The following is a 15,729-nucleotide window of genomic DNA, read 5'->3' as shown; positions in this document are numbered from 1 at the left end:
CTCTGCTAATAGTGATCAGCCCATCAGTGGGATGAACAGGCTTATGAGCACGGTGCCCAGCGTTTTCTCACCTGAACAGCATCACCATTGAAGATTCCATCTATGATTAAGTAAGTCCAGAACACGGGCCATTCACATTCAATGTTTTCAAAGAGCTTAAGTTCAGCAGGGTCATAATGCAGTCGATGAGGGTCCTAGAACCCAACATATAGAAGTTTTAGAAAAGGATGTTACATTTCTTACACAATGCCACTCTGCCTCACTTGGTTTCCTTCACCTGTCTCAGTCAGTGCAGCTTTGTTATGACTAGGAGTCTACAATCAGGGGAAATGCTAGTTTGGGCAAAATTTCAGACACTAAATCAAAAATACACAAAGGACTTCTCCGTAGTTTATGACATTAAAGCATCCTATCTCTCTATGAAATAGCAATTTGTCTATCGCAGTGCTTGGCAGATGATCTGTTTCATTTATATCATAATTTATATCATAATATTAATCACTGTGGCATTAAAACCCAAGAGAAGGCTACAAATTAGCTTTAGAAAATAACGTGTGAGCCACAGATTTACTCATCCTTGATTTACGAGTTGGCTTGACCTGATGATCATTCTTTTCTATATAACTCCAGGCTTGCTGACTCCAAAATTAATACTTTCCTTCCCAATATTCAACATGTAATTATAAGCAATAGAGGGAAAATGACACAGTGGCAAGTAGATATGAAGCAGGTAAGGAACATAAGAAGCAATATTTAAATACAACCTCTCTTGGGGTTTTATAACCATCCCGAAGGAAGCGACAACATCCATAACGCCCCTGGAAAGGTGAATAAAAAAAAAGCAGAGCTGATGAAATCGAAAGAAATTTTCTTTGCCTTTTAATTTCAACTCAAGTCAGTACTTCATCCCCTTTCCCTTGCGTTTTTCAGTGAGCAAACATGCACCAGTGTTGTTTGCTTTAATGTAAAGAGTTCTTTTGAAGTACTAAGCAAAGCAAATTCAGACTTGATGAGCATTCAGAAGAGAACACAGGAGCATTCCATCAGAGTCTGGGGTGGGGCTGCAAATATGCTCCTCAGGGACTCAGTGAATGACTATGCCTTCCCCTTCCATGAGGTTTACAGATTCAGACATAGATACAAAGGTACCCTCGCTCGGCGAGGAAAGCACTGACATCTGAAATGGCTGGCTGCTCTGTGTATATCTGGGATGCTAAAGGCACCCAGACTCAATGCACTCAGGCTGTGCATGCTGAAGGCGGTCTGATTCAGAGGCTTGGCAAGACCTGGAGGAGGGGGAAGGAGTCATGAGGTGGAAGCATGGAGGTGGGGCCTCCTGAACTATGTGGTAGCTGGTTCACTGGCTGCAGATGTCATGGCTCCTCTCCAGTTTTCCGGGTGTCAGGAAAGCAGGCTGGGTACGATGGTGCCTTATTCCTAATCCCTGGATGCAGCTCTGGATGCCTATTCCCCAGTTTCTTTTGCAGGTGGGGCTGTTCTGGCAGGCTTGGCTATCCCTTGTCCAGGAGGTCTGTACAAGTTCTGTGTGGTTCTGGGAATCATTCCAGGGGACTTGACATAGAAGTCAATTGTCCTGTAAGCTCATTACAACTGCCCTTTCAGCTGTAGCTACCCAAATCATCCCCTTTTCTCCACAGGGCTTAACCCTTCCAGTTGCTTTCTTTTGCGAATATGATTGGAGACACTTCAATTCCTTTGTTTGCAACCGACAAAGATATTTCTTACAGAATATAGGTGGGACAATCAATATGGAAGCTTTGACCTAGGAAACTTACATACTTGGACAATTTTATAGATTTCTGTTTGCTGAGAATGTAAGATGGTCTTAGCTTAGTGATCTGTTACTGCATGCAGTAATGGAGTCTCACCATTCAAATTCTTATTAGAATACAAAAATATGAGTTTCATTGTATTTCATAATTTTAATATTTTTATTTTATTTTGTTCTCACTTAACTATTATTTTCTTGTCTTCCTCTCTCCCTCCATTGGTTTCTTTTCTCTTTTCAAAGTCAACCTTTCTCCTTTGATGTGACGTGTATATATGTGTGTGTATGTATGAGAGAGAGAGAGAGAGAGAGAGAGAGAGAGAGAGAGAGAGAGACATCAGCCATTTTACTTAACCCCTGTCCACCTTATTTTTCTGTGACGGAGGCTCTCACTGAACCTGGAGTTTACCAATTCTGCTAAACTGGTTGGTCAGCAAACCTGATGGATCCACCCATCTCTTCCTCCCCAGTGCTGTGATTATGGATATGTGCTGCTGGGTTGTGAAATAGTTGCTGGGGATCTGAACTCAGGTCCTCATGCTTGTACATCAAGCACTTGGATATGTGCTTTTGTTCTGGCAGGGTCTATAGAGCTTTCAAGAGATTTTGTAAGGACTCTTCCTATAACCTCTAAGCAGTGGTTCGCAACCTTCCTAATGCTGTGACCCTTTAATACATTTCCTCATGTTGTGGTGACCCCCAACCATAACATTACTTTCGTTGCTACTTCATAGCTGTAATTTTGCTACTGTTATGAAACATAATGTAAATGTCTGATATGCAGGATATCTGATATGCAACCACTATGGGGTTTTCACGAAGTACAGGCTGAGAACTGCTGATCTAGGGAAACCACACCATGAGCTATAAGGATAAGTTAGATGCCCTATGTCATCACATAAACGTGGCATTTAATGCAGAACGGGGGGGGATTGGCCAATGCTTACCTGAAGCTTGGAAATAATTTCATTTTTGGTCACATTCACAAGGTTCGCATCTTCTACTGCAAAGGCCGGGAAAGAAATAATAGAAAGAAGTCCGGCATCGATTTCTTTAGATGTTGATGCTCGTGGCAACATGGAGAAAAGAATTGACTGAATAAAAACAAAGAAGTGGTTTAAGCTATAGAAGCAGGACTAGCTAGATAGAGTAGCTAGGGACCATCACCTTAGCCTACAGGAAACGTTCAAAGGAGTTTGTCTATTTGGGGAAGGACTCAGTCTTACCAGCATGGCATCGGCTGGCCACCCCTGCTTACCCAGCCACCTAGACAATGCTTCCTCTTCCTTGGGAGAGGAGGGGGGAGTTGAAGAGAACATGCCAGTCTGAGGCTTGTGCTCAGAACTGCCATCTTCCCTTCTTCCCACGCTCACTGATGGCGAAAAACTACAGTGCTGTTTGTGTCAGTGGCCAAGATGCCTGGCTACGAAGACAGAAACCAGACAAAAACATTCACACAGCACCAGCAACAGAGAGACAGATGCTTTTGTGAAATGGGACTAGATGAGTTAGGTAAGTTAAAAACTGCTTTAATGAGGAGTAAAATTCAGATCTCCTGAGTGCCAGACAAAACAGTTTAGTTTCAGAACTTTTAAAGATTATCGGAGGCACTATGATAGTACCTCAACAATGAGGTAGCCAGATTAAGCACTATAAATGTAGAAGGGGGTTAGAATTATAAGGAAATGTTTGGAAAAGTAAAGGAAGTAATGTTGAGATAAATGTACAGATAAAAAACAAGCTCATTAAATATTCTATCTGAAGCTAGAAATAAGATATTATACCAAATTAATACACAAGGACTCTGAGACACAGGATGCATGCCCCAGGTCATGTAGCCAGTGATCGAGCTACGATTCTAACCCAACTTAAACTTTCCCATTACACTATATATCTACTAAGACACATACCAGTCAGTATTTCTTTATTAATGTATACTGTAAGAAAATACCATAGATTCATTAAGGACTATGCTTAGTGAGGAAAATGGAATGAGCTGGAAGGTGGGGCTGAGTGGAACCCTTTAGCTCTAGAATAAACCTTTTTTATGGTCAACCAATTCTTGGTTCAGTTCTTTAACTATAGTCATGAACCACTTAATGAGTGGCACATTCTGAGGAGGTCGGGAGGAGGCACACTGAGTATCTTTAGCCTAAGATTCACACCAGTGGCCTACAGGCTGGATGTTACCTGGCAGTGCTCCACTTCGTCAGGCAGGACATGAATGACTGACTTGCGCCCTCCATGGGCTCCAAAAAGATCGAGTTCGTCAATTGACTCAAGTGCTGCCTACAAAAACAGGTAAGAATTACTGGTCTTTTTAATAAACACACATGCATCCTAACTTGGCACTCCCTTTTCATTATGCAATCTAACATACACATTTCTGCTAATGGCAATGAAGAATGTCTTTAAAATCTATCTAGCGTCCTATCGCCATGGTCTCTCTTCATTTTCAGTAGCTCAGAGCTTTACAGGATGACACTGTTCATTCTATGAATAAGAAAGAAAACAGGAAAACATTTCCTCATATGAAAGTGATATTCTACCCAAAGACAGAAAATTAACAAGTCGCTAACATCATGTGTGGGGTCACAAAAAATTAACTCAGGACTGGCTTTCCATTTACCTATTTTTGCAGTTAACCCACCTCATGGCTAATTGAGAAAGTTAATTAGGTTTTCAGGAAAAAGTACATTTTCTGTCAGTTTGCTGTATTGGAGCATATTCATTGTTGCTTTTAAAACTGTGGCTCTGGAACCTTCATGCTGTCTAAGTAGTTCATGCCTACGTTGAGAAGGAGGTGGGAAGGCTGCACACTGAATGTCTTTAGCAAGAGATTCGCACCAGTGGCCTACAGGGGGAATGTGCCCCACAGGTCCACTGTTTAGCTTTAAGAGTTCTCCCAACCCACTTTGTCTTCTGTTTCCATTCTTCTTGTCTCCATCTCTGTCCTGTCTTATCTCATTGCCTCTCTTCTCTTTTTTCCTTTTTAGAACAGGGCCTCACTGTGCTGCCCAGATTGGCCCCAAACTCCTGGGTTCAAGTCACCATCCTGCTTCAGTACTCTGAGAAGTTGGAATTAGAGGCACACGTTACAGTGCTGGCTCAAAGACCATTTTTTAAAACTGATTTTTAGTTGAAATACTTTCAAGGAAAGATCACAGCATCCCCAGTATCCCTCTTGCCCTGTTCTCTTTTTCTCTGGCCAGCTTTACTGATTATTGTTACTTCTCTGACCTTGTAGACTTGAAGCTGTGCATCTCACCTACAAAATTCTCCTGTTATTTAACCTTCACCATGACCTAGAGAGGAAGACTGGCCATCACTAACACAGCTTAACAGCAAGAGCTTGAACCCATGGGTGACACATCAAATAGTAAGGGTGGAAGAACATTCAGACTTCAGTGTTGGAAATCTATCTTCCTGACCTTTAACTTCACTTGGCTGGGCTACAGGTGCCACTTGGATTTCATGTATTTGCTGCTGACTTTCGAAAGAAAAGAACTAATCATATTAAATTCAAATTCCTGAAGAAGAGAAGCCGACAAAAGTCAACCCACACAGAGGGGAGAAGAGGACTGTCACCTTGGCCATTCCCACAGAGCTGGCGTTCAGTTCTGGAATGCCCTGATTAGTCTTATCTCCACGTTCCCACATTCCGTAATCCTGAGGAGAAAAAGGCAGCTATCAGAGGTGGGAGGTACATAAGAAATACTATGGAAAAGCAATTTCTTTCTGCTAGCACAAACACAATGAAACAGGAGGATGGCTTCTCAAAGGCTTTGTGGCTGTATATATTCATTCTGCTCTTGCTCAAGTTCAGCTCAGGAGGCCTCTGTACAGAATTTTAGAAGAAAATACTCAAGTGGAACAAAAGAACACACAAAGACACTCTGAAGGCTTATTTCTAAAAGGCATTAATTTGTAACAAACTCAATTTGCAGTGAACATATATATTTTACTTATCATAAAATCAAAGTGTTGCCTTTCTATTTGGTCAATGCCTTTGAACTTATTTAAAACATTTTCAAAAACTATTTTTAGCATTACCTCTGTCTAAAGAAAATGTTCATCAAGGAACTAAAGCCGTTGTCAAAAATAACTCACTGAACACACAAGGTGTTAAAGACCCATTCATGCAAATTAATTCAGAAGACTCAATACATACATTTATATATATATATATATATATATATATATATATATATATATATATATATATATGGTGATTCATATTTTTATTAAAAAACCCAACTGTCACATGTTGATTCAAAATACTGCATACACTACTGAAAGAGCAAAAACCTAACAAGATTCAACATGACTGCCTAAACATGACACCATGAGCAAATAAGATACCAACAGACATGTACAATGAAAGAGGAAAGGTTCATGAAGCCTCAACCATCGAAAGAACTACAGGCAACTAAGGAATACTGGCAGTGGGAGTAATAGTCTTCCCCACGGAGGAGCACACCAATTGGTTATCTGACACCAAATAGTCCTGAAAACATATGTATGTATGTATGTATGTGTATGTATGTATACACACACACATAACATAGAGACTGACTAGATTATATTTAGATATTTAATGAAAAAAGGCCATGAATTTGAAAGAAACCAAGGGGGTATATGAGAAGGTTGGGAAGGAGGAAAGAAAGGAGGAAATGACATAATTATATTATTATACTCTCAAAAAAATAAAAAGAGCAGGGTTGATGCCAAAATATCAGGCTTTATTTTTACTATCCAAAGAAGAATGATGGACATAGTGGCTCTTACTATGTGAAGTCATGAAAATTGAAAATTAGGACTAATGACATGGATTCAGGGGTGGTAAAGACTTCAAAAATATGAAAACAACCAGGTATAGCACTCATGCCTGTAATCCCAGCACCTAGAAGGTAGAGGCAGAATTGCTGAGTTTGAGGTCATCCTGCCTCAAAAAAAAAAACAAACACTAAAAAAGTAAAAATAAAAAAGAACAAACAAAAACCAAACCAAAACAAAACAAGGAAGAACCTTTACAAATGTAAACACAGAAACCTAGATATACCAGGGTCATTGTAGACCCTTGTTGGGAGCTGTGAACCCCCAGATCCTGAATTTCTTGTAAACAATGTGTTATGCTTGCAGCTGCTCTGAGCTCCAGACCCTCAGGAGTTCCTGATGGCAGGGGAGTGGTTTCTGGTGGGTTTGGCTGGGGCGTGGCTATCAGTTAAGGATCCCTATATAAGCTGCCCCTGGACACAATAAAGGGGGCATTCTTGGGGAATTCAAGGATGACCTGTGTCTCTGTCTGTGTGTCTTTGTGTGTTTAAATCTCCAGGCCCTTGCCCAGCTCATGAATGGTCCTGTAGTGCAGGCGCCGCAATACAGGAGTAGTACTGTACTGTCACGTAGTACAGGCGGGCGGTACAGACCCTGACCTGCAAGTAGGCCCTGTAGGTAGACCCACGTGTCTTTTCTCATGCCTGCGCATTCTTTTGCTCCTAAAATTCGACACTCCAATCTAGCAGCTAGAAAACTCATCCTTGAAGACTGTGTGATGCTCCATTTCAGATAACTATTGAGCACTAGTTTCTTCCCTAGCAGATCCCGTCAAAGATTCTCTGCATGGCCACAACAGCTAGAGTCTGGCCTCCTTCAGCATGCCAGCAAGTCGACAAGACACTCCACTATTTCCACTGTCAATTTTCACCTGGGCCTTTACTCTGCACCCTCTACGCCAAATGCTCCCAACCTCTGCTCTCCCTAAATCACACCTTCCCCGTCCCAGCCTGTTCCTGTTGCTCACTCCACTATTCCTGCACTCAAATGCCCGTTCTCTCCCTTTCTTATGGAAACCCTACTTATCTCCCAAGGTCTACCTGAAAGCATACATTCCCCACAAAAATCTCTTAAGTTTCTTTAGACAGGTCTATCAACTTTGATGCTCTTGACATTCTGAGACAGGTAAGTCTAGACATAGGGTTGATGCGAACTCATTTCATGTTTATACGGATAGCGTGGCCTTCTCTGCCTGTGGGCTGATGGTGTAAATAAACTCCACGGTGCCCCAGTTCCCACTGAGGCATCAACATGGCTCCTTTTGCAGCCCAATGTAGGCCAGTTCATACATATCCTACAGGGCATTTTAATACATTACTGAATACAGTAATGTATTCAGACAGAGTGTGTGGTACATTCCAAAATGAAATCCATATCCCAGGACAAAAACTAAATACTTTGCACACAAAGGTGACACATTCTGACAGCTCTAGTTTCACTAATGTTCTAGTGAGCCACAAATAGCTGCTTTCACAAAATTGGATGATTTTATTTGATTTTTTGACAGCTAGAAAAAAGATTACCAGCATGGGTACTTACAGCAACTTTATACGCAGCTTCTATGTAAAAGACAAGATTCTGTATGAAGGCCACTTCATCGAGGGTGAAAATAATACGCAAGCCTAACAAAGAAAAGTGATACCGTGAAGACAGTTGCCAGTTATACACAAGCATTTTGCTAGCAGATACGTCTTTTGATCCTATCTTTCCTTTTCTTATTGGGCACCGAAGTAACTCTGAAGTAAGTCCTTCACAAAGTGAGGGGAGCTCCATCACTGAGGATGTGTCTATGGGAAGAAAGTTCAGAGGTAAGGCATGGGTTCTCTGGAACATGTTATGTTTGTGCAGAGAAGATTCCAACAAAGCAAAGACTGGAGTCCAGAAGTATCATTCCCTAGCCTTGAGTGAGCCAAAGGAAAGCCTGCACCTGCCCAGGTAGAGGCTAACTTCTGTCTATAGGTGTCAGCCTGGGCCCCTGCATTCCCTGCCCTAGCAAGACACAGATGCACATGACCCCACAGGGAAGTACGCTTTTCCTCTGTATAATCTACTAGTCATTTATAGCACTTGGTATGTTCTCAGTGTGTCCCTCTGAAATTCAGTGTTACTAATGTGACAGTCCTAAGATGCGGGGCCTATATGAGTTTAGACCACGGATAAATGAGGGCCCTTGGGAAAGAGGCTACACACAGCATTCAGTTCCTAATCCATCTGCCGTGTAAAGACAAAGCCTTCTACTTCTTCAGGGGAGGCAGTTCTCACCAGACAGCTCAACTTGTTGGTACATTAATCTTGGACTTTTCAGCTTCTAGAGTTGTGAGAAAAGAAACTTCTATACTATTTGAATTCCCCAGTCTTGGGTATTTTGTTATCACAGTACAAATGGACATTACCCCCTTTTCTTTCTCGAATGGCCATGGCTCACCTGAGGCTGTCATCTGGGCCAGGAACAGGAGGAAGAGGGAGGTGGCATCCACCTGGAGGTGGCCCCACTGGTCATCACCCACCACGGTACTGCAAGTAGCAGTGTTATACTTGGCATGCAGACTGTCCTTGGTGCTCTGAGTGTGCTTGAACTTCTCCACTTTGTCCACCTGAGGACGAAGGCAAGCTGGGTTCACATAACTGTACAGGTTCCTAACTGGCAGATGGCATATGTAGGGATAATCACTGAATCTTCTAGACCTCTTATGTGACACCTCTGGGAACCAGTAGGACGGGCAGTGGTTGCTGATGAGCACTGCACACAGGGGCCATGATGGAGCTTCTTCCCACTCACTCAATGGAAATACCTCAGCCCAGAGATCACAGGGGAGGCTCAGGTCAAAGGTGTCCTTGTCAAAAGATTCCCCAGCAGGGGCAAATGGTACGTTCTCAAGGACATAGGGAAGGAAGGAAAAGAACCTGTCTAAATGCCAACTTCTCTTTTCTTAACATCACAAAGAACAAAAGAGTGCAATGTCTTTGGCTATTCCAACTAAGGTTGGGGTGGGAGCACATGACCCTCTGAACTGGTACAGATCCTAGTAGAAGGTTCTGTGTATAAACATTATAATAAATTGTTTCATTTGCCTTACACTAAAGATGTAAATAAATAACAATGTCAACTTTTAAACACGAATTACATTTATTGATCTTCTGTGTGTATGTGTATGTGTGCAGGCAGGCATGTGGGCGAGGGCAGAGGCCAACTAGCATGTGGGTGCTAGCACTGAACTCAGGTCTTCAGGCTTAGTGATGACTGATTCATCTAGCTGGCCCCAATAGTGACAAATTTTCACAATGGAAGCACTTGACCTGAAATGACAACACCCAGAATAAAAAATGAGTAGTGCATGGGTTTCTCTGAGTGCTTTTAATATCATCTTTTCCTAATTGAAAAAAGACATGTTATCCTTTTATACACATAAATCTTTGAAAGAGGACTTTCAGAACTGTCCTTTGAAACTATGGTTCCTAAGCACAATAAAAATTATTGAGGGTAATTTTAGAAAAAGAAAGTAAGCAAAAAATATTTCTGTTTTTTCATGAGAGAGTTCCAAATGTAAGATGCCATCCCAATTAGTGACGCAAATGCACACTCCAGTGCTCTGAAGGTACCAGTCTGTCACGTCCCACCTACTTGTCTCATCATGCACTGCAGGAGACCTCGCATCAGCTTCACCACGTTCTGTGGAAATAAAGCGGCATCAGGAACAAGGCTTCAAGATTACTCATACATGGCCAAAAAACCAGTGTTGTCTGGCAATATTCCAAAAATGACAGATCCCAACTATACAAAAGTATTCTGATTGATCACATTATTGAGACTTTTCTACTCCATCACAAAATAAATGCTTTGACAAAGTGATTTATCTCAAATAAAAGGGTTGGAGCAGATGCATCTTTGGGCTCTGACATTTTTATGAGCTTTGTAATCTGGAATTCTATGGTACATTTCTTAGTAATTTATTTTTGTTACACAAAGGACGAATTAAGCCTGCCATGCCTGTCCAAAAGTAATGATACTTTGCCAAAGGAGCCATTTGTGACACCATTATTGGATCATTGAGCAAAGTTCTTACAAAATATAAGTGGTATCCAAGATTTTTTAATAATATTGCAACCGATTACTATCACTATCATTAGCATTCCAAATCATAATAATGTGGCCAAGTGGTGGTCACGCACGCCTTTAATCCCAGCACTTAGGAGGCAGAGGCAGATGGATCTCTGAGTTCGAGGCCAGTCTGGTCTATAGACCTGATGATAATACTACATTAATTAATTAAATACTCTATCCAGACACTAAAAAACATTTTATTTATATTATTTTGAATTCCAGCACCAGCTTTACAAGGTGGGTAGCATTTTCATTCCAGTCTCTACACGAGGAACCTGAGCCTGAAGCAGATGAAGTAACATTTCTCAACTCCCTGTGATGACATGGGGTGTAGAAAAACAGAACCTAGATAATCAGATATCATGGACTAAAAGAAGTTTCTACTTACAGGCATGGGTGTATCATGTCACACACTATACCTTACAGGGGGCAGCAGAGTAAAGGGGCCTGAGAGCTCATGGCCAGGGAAGAGTCTGGAAGTCAGACCCTTCCTCCTCTAAAATCCTAGGATCCTAGAAGATAATTCCATTTTTTGTTACAAAATCTGTTGGGGAAGAAGATGTTACCTCAAATATAAGTTAGCACTGTTATAATGGTTAACTGTACACAGCATACACGTTTGTCAACTGACTTCCTCTCAAACTAGGAAAAGCTATTGCCCATGAAAAGAAATGAGTGACTTCCAACTTGGACTGATACTGCCAATCACCAGTCGTGGGGAAGCACCTAGAAATGTGCAGTGGGGCATTCTAATCAGAACAGTGACAGAGGTGGGGATTATTGGAACTTAATGATCAGGTTAGAGTCCTGAAATATCCCCAAAATGCACAAGACAATCTTAATCAAGCCCCAAGTGCCCCTTAAATAAATATTACTCAAAGATACCCAGTGATTATTATTTTTCATAATCAAGGGTGATATTTCCATTAGTATTTACTTATTTAGTATCACTATGCAGCCTTGGATGGTCTGGAACTCACTATATAGACCAGGCTGGCTTCAAACTCAGAGATATAGCTGCCTCTGTCTTCTGAGTAGTGGGATTAAAGGTGTGTGCCAGCTTTTAGTTTATTAACCACACATCAAATAGTAAAAGATATTAAGTATGAAACATTATGGTCTGTTTGAGTTTCAGTAAAGGAACAGAAAATTTAATCAACCTTAGTGATTGTGTGTGTGTGTGCATGCGTGTGTGTGTGTGTGCGGTGTGTGTGTGTGTATGTATGTATGTATGATGGGAGAGTTGCAAGGCACTCGACATAAAATTATTATACCAGCAAATAACTGGTGCACTCATCCATCCCTCTTTCTGGAGGAGCAGCCAGTGACTGCTATTTGTAATTTTAAAAAACTTTATATGCTTCAAAAACTGAGTGATTTCATCACCTCACACTGAGCAAGCCCTGGTCAAATCCAAGCTTTGCTCCCAGAGATAAGCTTGCTTTCTGAGCTTTCCCACAGTTATCAAATTTCCTTCATGCTGCTTATCACTCATGCCCATTTGGGTTACTATAAACAAGCAACAACTGGGCCCAATCATCCACTAGCTATGAAGGCTGCCCAAGGATGTATAAGTTAAAGATAAATCCTAGGACATTTGGTACGGTGTGGGCTTATCTTGTGTGAGGCCCCAAGTTCAGTCCCCATCCCTTAAATTCCATCTGTAGAAAGATAAATCTCAAATGTTCTCATGCCAGGACGATTATACTTTTCCATTTCAGGGCTCCTTACCTAAACACTAGCACTCAAAACATTTGGAAAATATTTGTCCAGTACTGGAGATTAAACCCAAGGCTGCTAGCATGCCAGATAAGCATTTTAGCACTGGGTTACATCCTTCCTCTGAGTTTGGAAACCTTCATTGAGCTATACGGCAAATAACATAGACACAAAATTTAAATAATGCTCAGATCTAAAGGGTGAGTATGAAAGAGTAAGACTCACTTCCTGGAGAATGGTACAAAATAGAAAGGCATTTTTAAAGGACGTTTAAGAACTGTTTTAAGCAATGGCAACGGCATTTAGATAATATTCTTTGGAATATAACCACCTACCCTAAAAAGCACGTGCTTTGGGATGTCTAGCTCCGATACATTGGATTTTTTGCTTTCTATTTTTTTTCTCATTTGGTGGCCAGGGTGAAGAGTTGGTAAATGTGGTGGATGGCCATGCATCGACTTTTCACAAATAATCATACCATGAGAGAGAAATATAACCAGGTAGGCATATTAACATGTTGGGGGTAGAAATTTGGATGGTTTTGCTTTCCATTTAATGTGCTGTGTGATGTTATTGTTTTATCTCAAACACATAGATAAACGTGAGGTGCAACCATCTGAATGCCTTCACAAAGTATGCTGTTGCAGAAATGAAAGACTGCACCCTGTTATGCAATACAATGATTTGCTCATCGGTTTTCTAGTTCAAGAGAAGGTACTGAGCAGACAAGACACTGATATCAGTCACAATTACCTGTTCCAACTCATAGGCCTTTGCTTTATCCTCATCACGGTCAGCATTCTTGCGGTAGGCCATGCCCAGGCCCCAAACAGCCAGGATGCTGTAGATGTTGTCTCGTACCCAGGCATCCTTCTGGTCATGGCTGGCTGATAACAGCCCAGTGACTGGGTTCTAATTAGAGAAGAGACACAAAAATGCTTGGCATCCATCACCCTTCCTAAATCTCCTATACAATTAATGTTTCCTTGTGCAGGTGGATGGGGACTCGAGAACAAAGAGCACAGAGAGACCTGAGTTCCTACTCTCTGTATCTTAGATGCCTTGCTCATGTAATTAGGAGATAAGAAAACCTCCAAGGAACATTCTAATTGTTATGTTCTTCTTCAAACCTTTAGACCAGACCAAACTGCTGTAATGTCTAAAAGAGAAGAAACACCAAACAGAAAAAGTCTACCAGGCTTTCGCAAGCTGCAAACTGCAGGCTTCAGGTCTTTTTGGCCTTCATGTTTCTAATCAGTTGATAAGGCACTGAGCCCAGGAACAAAATTCCGGGTCCTGATCCACCTCCTAGCTCTATGAGATCAGAAAAAGCTACCAGCCTTGTCTGGACCTCAGCTACCATGTCTGCAATCCAGATAATTCATTCATCTGACCAGAAGAAGCTATGTAGGAGGGCATATGGGAGGCCTCATTAGATGTGATATCACAGATGTGTTCGAGAAAATCAGCAGAGTCAACAAAAAGGATTGGACCTTCTCATGAAAAGTTACATACAATGTTCATAACAGCATTGTTCATAAATGCTGAAAAGTAGAAGTGGCAAGTTATCTATCAACTGACAAAAGAAAAAAAACATTTTTCCACTTTTTTCTTAAAAATTATTTTATTTTATGTGTATGTGTGCTTTGCCGGCATGTATGTATGTATACCATGTGCACGCCTGGTACCCACGGAGGTCAGAAGAGAGTGCTAGATTTCCTAAAACTGGTGTTAAAGATGGTTACAAATCATGTGGGTGTTGGGAACTGAACCTGGCTCCTCTACAAGAGCAAGTGTTCTTAACCACTAAGCCACTCAGCCTGGTTTTCTCTTTTCTTTATAAAGGACATTAAAGTTAATTGGGGTGATGGATGAACGACTCCACGAATATACTAAAAAGCAATTGTGTACTTTAAATAAACAAATTCTGTAGTACCCAAACAATGTCAATAAAGCTATTTACATATTTGGGGTTACCGGGGATTGAAACTGGAGCATCTTTCATGTTAGGCAGATATTCTACCATCAAACTATATCCCTAGTCCAATATTTTTAAAGCCAACCCTAATAAACACTCTGAGCCCATAAATAAAATGGTTAAGAAGTGTCACATGAAGTTGGCTGACTTCTGAATATATACAAAGAAATATGTATATAATAAAATATTCTTCCACAATTAGAACCTTGCCACCTTAAAAAAATATCTTACTTGCCAGTTTACTACATTACCTGTACTCTTCCTACCCACTGGTTTTTGTGAGCCACCCAGACAGGTCTATGTCTTTAGAGGCCCGGGGTCTTTTTTTCCCTCTTTTTTTTAAAATTACTTTATAAATAATACCAATCAAAATTCCCACTTCCTCCCCTCTTCCCACTTCCCTCCGGCTCCCCCACCCCCCCTTACCCTACCCCCTCCAGTCTTAAGAAGGCAAGGCACCCTGCCCTGTGGGAAGTCCAAGGCCCTCTCCCCTACATCCAGGCTTAGGAAGGTATGCATGCAAAGAGACTAGGATCCCAAAAAGCCAGTACATACAGTAGAGACAAATCCCAGTGCCATTATCATTGGCTCCTCGGTCTGTCCCAATTGTCAAGCACATTCAGAGGGTCCAGTTGGATCCCATGTTTGTTCATTCCCAGTCCAGCTAGAGTTGGTGAGCTCCCATTAGCTCAGGCACACTGTCTCAGTGAGTGCACCAACCCCTGGTGGTCCTGACTTCCTTGCTCATATTCTCCCTCCTTCTGCTCTTCAACTGGACCTTGGGAGCTCAGTCCAGTGCTCCCATGTGGGTCTCTGTCTCTATCTCCATCCGTTGCTGGATGGAGGTTCTATGGTGATATTCAAGATAGTCATCAGTCTGACTACAGGACAAGGCCAGTTTGGGCACCCTCTCCTCCACTGTCCAGGGTCCTACCTGGGGTCATCCCATAGACTCCTGGGAACCCCTCCAGAGCCAAGCCAACCCCAACATGGCTCCCTCAATTAAGATATCTCCTTCCTACTCCCATATTGTCCTTCCTCCATCTCAACTATCCCACTTCCCCGAGGTCTCCCTAACCCTCTCCTCCCTTCTCTCCCCTTCCCACTACTCCCCCCACCCCCAGGCTCCCAACTTTTGGAAACTGGAAGCAGACAAGATCATTGAGGCCCGGGGTCTTTACTTGACACTGATATGAAAATGGAGGGATGGGGGTGGTTATTCTGCAAGTTAAAAATTGCACATCTCAGTGGTGCAGTGCTTGGCTGGCATGCCTGAGGCCCTGGGTTCAATCTAAGCATAAAACA

At 41.8% G+C, this 15,729-nt stretch overlaps 1 protein-coding gene across 10 annotated transcripts in view; it reads right to left on the bottom strand.

The window, feature by feature from the left end:
* The window catches only part of Phka2 (phosphorylase kinase regulatory subunit alpha 2), an 83,778-nt gene that overhangs the window by 46,472 nt on the left and 21,577 nt on the right, over positions 1–15,729 (bottom strand). For all 10 annotated transcript variants that reach the window (XR_012909097.1, XR_012909096.1, XR_012909098.1 and 7 more), the window contains exons 3-11: positions 13,200–13,358; positions 10,248–10,295; positions 9,051–9,219; positions 8,165–8,247; positions 5,378–5,458; positions 3,980–4,078; positions 2,737–2,883; positions 765–818; positions 72–194 (exon numbers count right to left, since the gene is read on the bottom strand). Coding sequence is in view for 7 of the 10 variants with exons in the window: in XM_075958931.1 (XP_075815046.1) it covers positions 72–194; positions 765–818; positions 2,737–2,883; positions 3,980–4,078; positions 5,378–5,458; positions 8,165–8,247; positions 9,051–9,219; positions 10,248–10,295; positions 13,200–13,358 (963 nt within the window). In the remaining 3 variants the exon portion in view is untranslated. The remainder of the gene's footprint in view (positions 1–71; positions 195–764; positions 819–2,736; positions 2,884–3,979; positions 4,079–5,377; positions 5,459–8,164; positions 8,248–9,050; positions 9,220–10,247; positions 10,296–13,199; positions 13,359–15,729) is intronic.

This window comes from Microtus pennsylvanicus, chromosome X, assembly GCF_037038515.1.
Source record: "Microtus pennsylvanicus isolate mMicPen1 chromosome X, mMicPen1.hap1, whole genome shotgun sequence".
Lineage (NCBI taxonomy): Eukaryota > Metazoa > Chordata > Mammalia > Rodentia > Cricetidae > Microtus > Microtus pennsylvanicus.
The sequence above is the reverse complement of the archived record's forward strand: the minus strand, read 5'-3'. Positions and strand labels throughout refer to the sequence as shown.